The following is an 11,583-nucleotide window of genomic DNA, read 5'->3' as shown; positions in this document are numbered from 1 at the left end:
TTATTTTGTAAAAAACATTCTGATTGTACACACAGGTACTCTGAAGTTGATATTAAGAAGATGCTTGAGTTTCTGATTGACAATATCTATGTGTTTTTTGGAGACCAGGTCTTCCAACAATCTATTGGAATTCCCTTGGGTACCAATTGCGCCCCGTTATTAGCAAACCTATTCTTGTATTCATGTGAAACAGAATTTGTTCAAAATCTTTTAAGTGAAAAGAAGAAAACACTTGCTGTGGCCTTCAACTCGACATTTAGATATATGGACGACGTACTGTCAATTAGTCAATTAACAAAGGTTATTTCCATTCGTATGTCGATACGATATATCCCAGTGAGCTTGAAATAAAACATATCACAGAGTCTGACACATCTGTTCCATATTTGGATATTTAACTAGAAAAAGACGTTAAATAATGGTCATCTAACAACCAAGTTTTATGATAAACGCGATGACTTTAACTTTTTCAATCGTCAACTTCCCTTACTTATGCAGCGATATACCTTCATCACCTGTATATGGGGTTTATATCTCTCAGTTGATTCGATACGCAAGAGCATGCTCTAAGTATGAACAATTTCTAAAATGAGGTAAGTTATTGACAAACAAGTTGATGAAACAAGAATATCAGCTGTCTCGTTTAAAGTCGTCATTTCGTAAGTTCTACGGTCGATACAATGACCTTGTCAGCAAATACAATTTATCATTAAGTCAAATGCTGACTGACGTTTTTCATACTGAATGTTAGGCCATTATTTACACACTGAATTGTCAACGGATTTTTTCCGTTATTACCCGATCATGACAAGGAGCGTATGGAGAGTGTGACCGGTCGGAAGGGGATGCTCACTCCTCCATGGCACCTGATCCCACCTCTGATGTTTTAGAGGTCCGTGTTTGCTCTGTTTAAAATTTGTATTGTTTAATGGACTTTTGGGCTTAAATACTGTTCGTTATCTCCATACATTTCATCTAATTTATTCTTTCATTCACTTATTCAAGAAAAGAGAAACATTTATATTAACGGAAAGGAAAAACATAAATGTACAGTGATATTTCGAGTATTATTTATCTTCAGTGGATACATATTTATAGCATATTTATAGTCTATATATGCATTATTCTGCTTATTGCCGTCAGTAAAGGGTAAAGTTATCATAAAGTTAAATTTGTAGAAAATGACTTTTTAAAAGACATCCATGGAAAATAATGTTATTTTAATTAATTTCTTCCCAGTTTTATGTGCTTTCTCACTATATTACTCTGTGCTTGATTAAAAAAAACTACATTGATATTATCGATTTATATCATACTTCCTGTAATATTTAAATTTCTTGATATTTAGTTCTATTTTTAGACATCATTATATCGTGAAAGGGAAAAGGAAATTCATGGAAAAAAAATGGCAAAGTAATGGATTAAATTACATGCATTCATGCATACATTAAATGAAAAGGGAAAAATGAAATAGTGAAGAGCAATTTAACGAAATTAAATGAAATTCTAGTCGTAATAGATTCAAACTTTGCCTTTTCATTTCACCAAATACATCGAAGTGTGCATGTGATGGTTTTTTATATAGACGTTATAATTATACTGATTACAACAGTGTATAACAGCGATGGAGGATGCCATGTTAATAACTGGTACGTTAACATACATTTTTCTCCAATTATGATTATTAAATTAATGCTGTTATATTCTCAACCCTGTTATTTTGAACATACTCTCCTTAATATGACTTTTTGAAGCTGTATCATGATTTGACTATAAATATTCATATCCAATTAATCTTTTTATAGGTAAACATTTGATTAAGGGATAATTAAAATTGTCCGAAATTCCTCTTACTTATCTTTTCTTTGTTATTTTGGCGTTAATCAACATTATTTAGAAGATTTTGCGTTGTAATAAAAATAAAACATTATTACAAGCTGTGAAATTGGGAATAATTACTAAACATTGCCCTCTACCGAGTCCTCAACCAACTTTCCCTCTTTCTGTAGTACTGCAATATTCACTCACCTACATATATCTTTATGTCTCCAAAATGAGCATGTTCCGAGTACTGTTTTTAGCTCTGCTGGTCAGAAACCAGAAGAGATTATGCGCTTGAAAGGTGACCTCCGTCTGTTTAGCTGTCTGCCCATCTGTCCGTCTGTTAACAATTTTTCAAAATGCTACTCCTCCTACAGTTTTGGTCTGATTTCAATATAACTTTGCACACCAGTAGACTACACTAAGGATCATACTCTGTGTATCGGACTATCGGTTTTTGATTTGGATGAACAGTTTTGGTCTGATTTCCATGTAACTTGGCAAACAAGTACGCTACACTAAGGTACATAATTCTATGTATCGGTCAGGGATGGGGTAATTGAAATGAGTAATTGTAATTTACTGTATTTAAATACATTTTTTCAAAGTAATTGAAAGTATTTGTAATTGAGTTTGCTTTCAATTACAAGTATTGAATGTGTTTCAATTCATTCCAAAAATGTCATGTATTTTTCAATTACATTTCAAATACAGTTCAATTACTTTATTTTTCAAGTTACGTATTAAAAAAGGGTGTTTTATCATGATGCATATCAGTACTGTTTGGCATGAGTTTGTGTTTATTCAATAGCTAAATGCCTTATAATGTTTATATAGCATAAACAAACTGCCCAGGACAATAAGAAAGGTCAAATTTAAAAATATTGCTGCTTCAAAATATTCATGTATTTGTTCTTCAAAATTTTTGAAATAAAACTTAAGTAATTGATATGTATTTAATTACATTCTTCAAAGTAATTTAGAGTAATTAATTACATTTGTGAAAATCAATGCAATTGTAATTGCAAGTAGTTGACAAAATTATCAATGTATTTGAAAGTATTTAATTACATTTCAAAGTAATTGACCCCAACCCTGGTATCGGTTTTTGATTTAGGTGAACGGTGTTGCCAGAGTCACTAAAAATAGAAATTTTTGTGAAATACTTATAAAATGTTACTCCTCCTACAGTTTTTTTTTCTGATTTCAGTACATCTAACATACATATTTAGACTACACTAAGATATATGATTCTGTCTTTCGGTTTTTGATTTTGATGAACAGTGTTGCTATGAATCCTAAAAATAGATATTTCTGTGATATATTTTCAAAATGCTACTACTACAGATTGGTCTGATTTCAATATTACTCAGTATACAAGAAGACAGCACTAAGGCACATACATGTATACTGTGTATACATTTTTGATTTGGATGGACGCTGTTGCCATGAATCCTAAAAATAGATATTTCTGTGAAATACTTTCAAAGTGCTACTCCTTCCACAGTTTTGTCTGATTTCAAAATAAATTGGGACACACGTAGACTACACTGAGATACATAATTGCATATATCGGTTTTTGATTTTGATGAATGATGTTGTCATGGTTACTAAAATCAAAATTTTTGTAAAATTCTTAAAAAATATTACCCCTCTTGCAGTTTTAGTCTGATTGCAATAAATCCTGCCAAAAAAAAGACTAAACCAAGAGTCATTATTCTATTTATTGCTGTTGCAAAGTTTCAAGTCCCAGTGCTATTTTTCTATTCCTTTGTTATAAGTCCAAACCAGAAGAGCTTTAGTCTTGTCAAAGACTTCTTTTTTTAAATTGATGGAAGCTACTGATAAATAAGTTAATGTTGCAGTGTTTTTACATTCTCTATTCGATAACATTTTGCAAATTCAATGGTCGAGTTTGATCAGTATCCTTTTACACCTATGTGTTTTTTCATGACAATAATTGTTTTTATTTTACTTTTTAGGCCGCACTCATGTGAGGCCAACTTTAGGATAGGGCCAGAAAAGTGTGAACGTGAGTAAATTCGAGCAATAAAAAGGAAAATTGTAAACAAAACAGTACGATCAAGAAAGTTTTAAAGAAAGAATGAATTTCTATTTAAATGTTTAAGGAATTTTATGAAGTTAAATAAGATAAACTAAAATTCTTCCTTCAGCATGCGAGTCTGGTAGATATGGTTGTAATTGTTCTCAAGTCTGTACCACCGGTACCTTTGGATTGAACTGCTACTTTACGTGTAACTGCTCTGATGATGAAAGCTGTGATCCTTCACTAGGATGTATAAAAATCAACAACACTACAGTATTTACAACACCTAGGACTAACAGCACCAAAGGTTTAGCTGTTTGTATTAAATGATGAGAATATGTTTGGTGATGATGTGTGTTCACGCTTATGTGCAGCGATCGACTTCTATACTATATCTGTAATTCTTTAAGCAAAATTCATATTTTAGCCCTTTCATCTGGGCGCTATTTCATGAATGCAGTCAAAATATGACCTCATGGAAGTGTACTGCCTACAAAGACTGATAGCTCCTGACCTTTTTAATACGCTGATATAACTTCACATATACACATATAATTGTACTTTACATCATACTTGGAGGGTTCGACTCCACTGTGTGACGCGGAGACCAGTCCTTCGGATGAGACCATATAAACCGAGGTCCCATGTCGCAGTAGGTGCTGGCACGAAAAAGAACCCTCACTGCTCAATGGCCGTAAAAGCCGGAATCAGGTCTAAATTTGCAGCCCTCCACCGTCAAGTGGTGGCATCTCCATATGAGTGAAAAATTCTCGATAGGGACGTTAAACAAACGAATCATACTTACAAATGTTCATTCTTTAATGTAATAAGATTTATAAAAGGGATAAACAAGAATATTTCCCCGATGTTAGAGTTTTGAACATTTAGAGAATGTATTTCGGGGGGGGGGGGGGGGAGTTAAAAAATAATATTAGAATGTATTGTCGAGAACATAATTCCATGGTTTTTGAATCAACCATTGTTAATTTATTAATATTTTATTAAACTGTGTTAAAAGTAGTGACTAAAGTGTAGGTTCATAAAGAAAAAAGATTTAATAAGATAAGAGAGATGAATCATTGAACCGTGACATAGTATTATCATAATATAATTAAAACAATTAAGTTGTGAACAACCTGTATTTCCAATGTACATTTGATTATGAAATCAGTTTTATCAATTCTTATATGTAATTGCTATGATCCCTCTTTGGTAAAAATGCAAAAAAATCTTATTTTTATTATTATTTAGCAAATTATTGTACGCAAAACTCAATACATTTAACTATGTACAAAAGATCGAAAGACTATGGCAAGTAAGTTAAATTTTGTCTCTGTCCATTTGTGCCTGTCTGCAATGTTTCGTTTAGAATACAATTGTATATACTATTATTTAAACAAGGTCAAGATCAGAGGGACTGGAAGTGCAGAATTGATCTTGAAACTTAGAGGCTCACGTGTACTTGTAACTTGATTCTAATCCAAGCTTTAAGATCTTTTTAAGAAGATCACGATTTCAGAAGTAGAGAGAGAAAAAATATTCCATTCAATGTCTTCATAAATGAATAAATAAAAAAAAAAAAGAATAACTAACTAACTAAATAACTAAATAAATAAATAAATAAAAGGTCAGATTGACTGAAAGGTTGTTTATGTCCGTAGAGTTTGTCGTGTTTATTGTATTTGGACAATATAAATGTTATTGGAATGAAGAATTAGTGTCTAGTCAATGATCAAAACAAAAGATGTTAATCACTGATTCAAAATCTTTTGATAACTGACGAAAGTTACATGACTCTGATCAAAAGGTTTCAGGAATTAAACTTGGAAACGTATAAGATTGTTATCTTTTTAATTTTGTTGATCTATATTTAATACGAATTAATAGGCCTTTGTTGTTTTGCAAAATTTGACCATCTACCTGATCAATATACAGAGCTCTACGGTCGTTGTAACTACCTTGTTTGCAAATAGAACCTATCTTTGGGTCAAATTTTGTCTAACATGTTTCGTACTTATTGTTAGGCCATTATTTTTACACTAAACTTGAATACGGATGAATCCGTCTGGCTGATCAATATTATACACAGGGCTCACAACGGGGGTGACCGCTGTCCGACAGGGCGACAGGGGATGCTACTTACTGGGTCTCTGTTTTAGCCCTATTCACAGATGTTTATCGTTTGTAGATTTTTTACTTAAGATCGCTCATTGTTTGTTATCTTCATCTACGACTATAAGGTCTACATGAGGATATGGACAAATTTGTCCACATCATAGCTCGGCCAAGATATGGGGCATTTGTGTTTCATATATATGCATATCTAAAAATCTATGAACAGTTTTCATTGAAAATTTCAAATTTATATTTAAATTTGATGCTTTCTTGCCCTCCAGAAAATATGTCAGCGCAATCTACCTTCCATTCAGAAATTTATTCTACAAGTTTTCCACCAGTACAGTTGGGCAACAACTTGCAACTGAACGAAGTAATAATATCTCTGCTGGTTTCCTCAGCAACAGTAGTTTTCTTCAGCGTAGTGTGTGCTCTTGTTCTGATAAGGTATTTGTCAAACCCTTATCTCCAGTAAACATTGATTTTCTGAGTCTTAAAGATTGTTTTCAATTATATGTAACAATACAAGACGACATTTTTCTCCAGAATAATCAAAAGGATTTACAAACGTGAATATAGTAAGTAGATGTTATGTAAATTAATAAGATTAAATAATTCCTCTTAACTGTATGATTTGATTCTGAATTATGTATTAACTTAAGCAGATACTTTTTAATTTTTTTTAAAAGAAAATTTTGATGTTATTCGCTGACCTTTGTTTTTCAGGAAGACTTTTAAACAATTTGCAGTTGACTGACATGAGGAATGGGGATGAAAATGTATATAGTGAGTACAACTATACGGATTCTAGTATGTTAAACATGAGAATTTACCCATCTTCCAATGGAGATGATTTTTATGACCATTCTATGAAGGAAAACTATAACATTCTATCACTCAGAAGCAGGACATCAAGAGTTAATAATTATGACGTAGAAAGTAATTCTACGTCACCATCCCAGCCATTGCAATCTTCTGATGAAAGTAGGTCAGACCTGGTGTTTGAACCAGAATGTTTGATAAATTTATTTCAAGAGAATCAAGCTCAACAGTCAGATACCAGGTGCGATGAGGAAATAAATACATTGATTCGTGAAGCGAACGGGACAAATTTCAAACAAACAGCTAGTGATTTGATGTTAGAGAGAAACGGTGTAGAAAATCAGTTGGTGATGGACTATAGTGCACCAAATCCCGACAAACAGGAAGTCAGATCGTAGGCTCAATCTTGATCGGATATAAAATACTTATTTAAAAACTCAAATAAGCGTGCATTTTTATAATAATATGCATTAAATTAGAGAGCCAAAACTGCATGACAGTCTCGTTGAAGTGTTTTTAATAAATAATTTCCCAACAATTTTATGGAAATGACTTTTTAATGTTATGTATACTATTCTCAATTGATGACTAAAGAATGAATTTAATTTCTTATTTCATTACATAATCCTCACAAAACTCCTGAATCTCCTGATCTGATAAAGTGATCGTACACATTATTTTGACTAAAATTGGAGATATGATGGAACATACATGTACCTCAACATTGTCTGATCTGATGTCATGATGTCAGACAGTACTAGACTTAGTCAAGGCTTGTGGCAAGAAATAGCGCTTTAAAATAAATTTATCTTAATTTATATCATTACTGACGCATCATCCAGTACAGATTGCATAACACTGATCTTTTCTATCTAGAATGCATCATTTTCCATGGTAATATATATCATGTCCAGCAAAAGAGCAGGGATGAAGCTGGTTAGGTCAACACTTCTCGATTGTCCTTATCAGATTCACTCATATCTCTGCCATCAAAGCTTAACTATAACAAGTATAATACAGTAAAAGCAAAAAGAAAGTGAAATGTAGACATACATTCATTTGTTAAATTATTTAGCTAACTTACATGATTTATTGTATAACATGTTCATTTTATAAATCTTGATAATGAGAAAGAACATTTTTATCCTTTCATTTATGCTCAAATCAACATTTGCTGTTTCATTTTTATTTCAAAAGTATCGATATTTCAATGTCCAAAAAAAAAAAAAAAAAAAAAAAACAAAAAAAAAAAAAAAAACAACAAACAAACAAACAAACAAAACAAAACAAAAATAAAACAAAAAATATATATTTCTGGTCTTATATCTATGTTGATCCTGCTAAATTTAACTTTTCTTAATTCTTGACATTGGAAAATCAGTCCACGTCAACTTTTTTCTAATAAACTAATACTATACCAGGGTTGCCCGTTAGAATTGAAATAGCAAGGAGGCATTAAAAAGTATAAGGGGTTTGGGGTTCCTCCCCGAACAGGGGGTTGAGGGCGGATAGCAGAATAACTTGCGAATCACGTTATTATAGGCGGGGAAATTCCCCGGGTCTCAGGGACATTCCTGTATGCTAATAATATTGCTAGACATTATTATCCTTGTTCTTTTTTTCTGATTATTAATTATTGTAATGTCTAGAACTCGAAAAGTATGCTTGAAGGACCAATTTAAGCATTCAACTGCAGATGGTGCAATTCATACAGTATATATAATTCTGAATACACATTACTTTTTTTTAATTTTTGTTATCTCTTCAATCCATTATCATACAAATTCATTTCACGAAAAAATACCTAATATTTACTAAAACATTCTTTATATCATACTTTATGTTTTTTTGTATAAAACAATTCATTTTCCACCTTCATGTCATGCAAATTATTTGCAATACTAAATATGATATACATTTAATTGTTTCCGTGCGACAATATATAACTGATATATTCTCATTGATTTTGGCTTGATTTATTAAGGCGGAAATATTAATTGGTCTGGTTCAAAATTCAGTTTTACATTCATAAACTGAAACCAAGATCCGGAAAAGCTAATCTATTGTGTAGAGATAGAAATATTTTCTCAAAGTATACAGCTGTGAGTCTTTACCGGAGATGGTCACTTATATCTTAACCACAGTCCTTGTCAAACTGATGCAGTCTGCAGATGGAGGTTGTCATGTCAACAATTGGTAAGTTTCAATCATTGTGTCCTTCGAACAAAATACTCCAGAAAGAGTTAGTAGGTTTTGGAAAAGGAAATTACATTAGTTTTGAAAAAAATGAGAATATTCATTCCTCATTGGGTAAAAAAAAATCGTAAGTTTTATTTTGAAATTTTTCATAAACAAATGCTTCCTATTTATCCAGTATTTTATAAACTAATTTTTACTTATGAATTCAGGCCACATTCGTGTGAAGCCAACTTCAGGATTGGACCTGAGAAATGCGAACGTAAGTTGTCATTTTCCTTGTTGGAAAATCACACTGCATATTGCAAAATTTGTAATATAAGATATCAGGATGATTCAAATTCTTATGAGAAGCATACATTAAATAGATATTGTTGGAATTTATGCTGTATATATATCTTCAAAATCTCCATGACCGTTTCAGCATGTGAGCCTGGTAGATATGGCTGTAATTGTTCTCAAGTCTGTACAACCGGTACCTTTGGTTTGAACTGCTACTTTACGTGTAACTGCTCTGATGATGAAAGCTGTGATCCTACACTAGGGTGTATAAAAATCAACAACACCTCAGTATTTACAACAGCTAACAGTACTACAGGTCTGTCTGTTTCGTCCTACGTCAATATACTATCAATGTACTACGTCAATATACTATCAATGTACTACGTCAATATACTATCAATGTACTACGTCAATATACTATCAATGTACTACGTCAATATACTATCAATGTACTACGTCAATATACTATCAATGTACTACGTCAATATATGCTAAAATTTATGTAAAGTAAAGCTTATGAGATGAATTTCGCCTCAACCAAAGAACTGGTTTTGATAATAATTCGATAAATTTATACTCTGTGTTTTGAAAGGAAGGAAACTACTTTGGCTTACGCTGATAGTTTTAAACTTTCTACTGTTTGAAATATAAGATAATTTTGTGATCATGAAAATCACATCAAAGTGATTAATTTTCCCACCACTGAAATTTCCAGTGGTCCGTGTTTTATGTCCTCTTCACATATTTGTATTGTTTTTATGGATTTTTTGAGATCGTTCACTTTTCGTTATCTTTACCTTTTACATGTCTAATTTGATTTACATTTGATTAATTTATTTACCCACTTAGATACCCCTGAGGCAACACCAAAGTTTCATTTATTCACTCCAAACTCAACCCCGACCTTAAGGATACAGGAGGAACCTTTATCATTTCTAAGCACGGTCATCATTATTCTAGTCACATCATTAGTGCTAGTGGTTGCTATTAGTATTTCCTCCATCTGCTTTATAATAAAGTAATCATTTATTTCTAAATATAACTAAGACTTCTATGGACAGAAATATGTGCATATATTTTTTTTAATTTAAGCCTTTCCTGACTTTTCAGTGTGTTATTTTAATGATTCGTGAAGCTTATAAAACAGCCAAAACACTAACAAAGTGATAAATGTATTTTGTTTCTATGCGTCTTTTTGTCAAAATTCTGGTAGGTAGAAGATGGTAATTGTGCTCTAAGTTAATTGCAGTACAATGTGTTGACACACCAGCCTTTCTTGTGACTTAGAAAAAATGGGAAGATATAGCTTTTTTATAAGACTTTTTAAAACAATTTTTTTCTCCATAGACGGACCTCAAAAACAGCCTTAAAAGTAGTAACTGGTGAGTATTCTATCAAAACATTTATTGTTATGTCTTACAGAGTAAATTTAAATGAAATTTAAAACTTAAAAAGAAAAAAAAAAACAAAAAAACGGGAGACCCAAAATTCCTTCAATTTGATTTATTAGGACAATTTCCTGTTATCTAGGCACAAAGAGTGTTGAAAATGCATCGGGGCCTGCGGAAGAAAATCAAGATTCTCATTCCTACCTGACGATCAGTGATAGGTCCTTTCGACTGTATGCAGATGTACACTATGATGAGGCCGCAGAAAGGAAAAGCTCCCCTTCAGAATCATTAAATAACAAGGCAGACAACTCAAGTAGCATCACTGACAGTAGTAAAAAATCTGATGATTATTTAATCCCGACTGGAAAAATTGAGGACGAAAATCAATATAGTGGTCAATTATCTGATCAGGATAATGTTAAACATGAATTAGTGGAGACGTGTATTTGACGATCCATGACTTATAAGCGAACAATTTTTTTTAACAAGCTTTTAAATAAAATACAATAGTTCAATTTAACACAATTAGATTTTATTTTAAAGAAAAAAAAGAGACAGTAAAAATATAAAACTAACAATCCAGTATATCTCCTCACGGAAAACTGATTATGTAGAAGAATTTCATCTTTTTTTCCTTTAAATCACTTTTTATTCCCGAGAACATTATAAATTTTGAGTAGTGACGTTCGACCGTCTGCTCACAAACATTTCATATTTTTGTAGATTATAGGAAAGAATGACCAAATACCTGATTTATTTTCTCGAATAAGAATATCAAATAACTACATGTATCTTGTGAAAATAAGGTGTCGCCAAAAACAAAACGATTAAGAGTAGCCTACAAACTTTATGTTTGTATTGTTTTTATTAGTTAAATATTGTTGACCATGAAATTCACAATTTTGGAAG

At 31.8% G+C, this 11,583-nt stretch overlaps 1 protein-coding gene across 1 annotated transcript; it reads left to right on the top strand.

The window, feature by feature from the left end:
• Positions 1 to 1,537: 1,537 nt before the first annotated feature.
• Positions 1,538 to 11,124, top strand: LOC133205063 (uncharacterized). The gene is made up of 10 exons (XM_061340805.1): positions 1,538 to 1,649; positions 3,804 to 3,853; positions 3,996 to 4,175; positions 6,265 to 6,430; positions 6,530 to 6,561; positions 6,710 to 7,199; positions 8,906 to 9,001; positions 9,214 to 9,263; positions 9,426 to 9,599; positions 10,814 to 11,124. Exons 1-10 carry the CDS (start codon positions 1,570 to 1,572, stop codon positions 11,122 to 11,124), a joined length of 1,629 nt encoding a protein of 542 aa, XP_061196789.1. The 5' UTR covers positions 1,538 to 1,569.
• The last annotated feature ends 459 nt before the right edge of the window (positions 11,125 to 11,583 follow it).

This window comes from Saccostrea echinata, unplaced genomic scaffold (assembly GCF_033153115.1).
Source record: "Saccostrea echinata isolate AGI-Se365-2 ecotype Australia unplaced genomic scaffold, CSIRO_AGI_Sech_v1 ptg000054l, whole genome shotgun sequence".
Lineage (NCBI taxonomy): Eukaryota > Metazoa > Mollusca > Bivalvia > Ostreida > Ostreidae > Saccostrea > Saccostrea echinata.
This window is presented reverse-complemented; position numbering and strand designations above follow the sequence as displayed.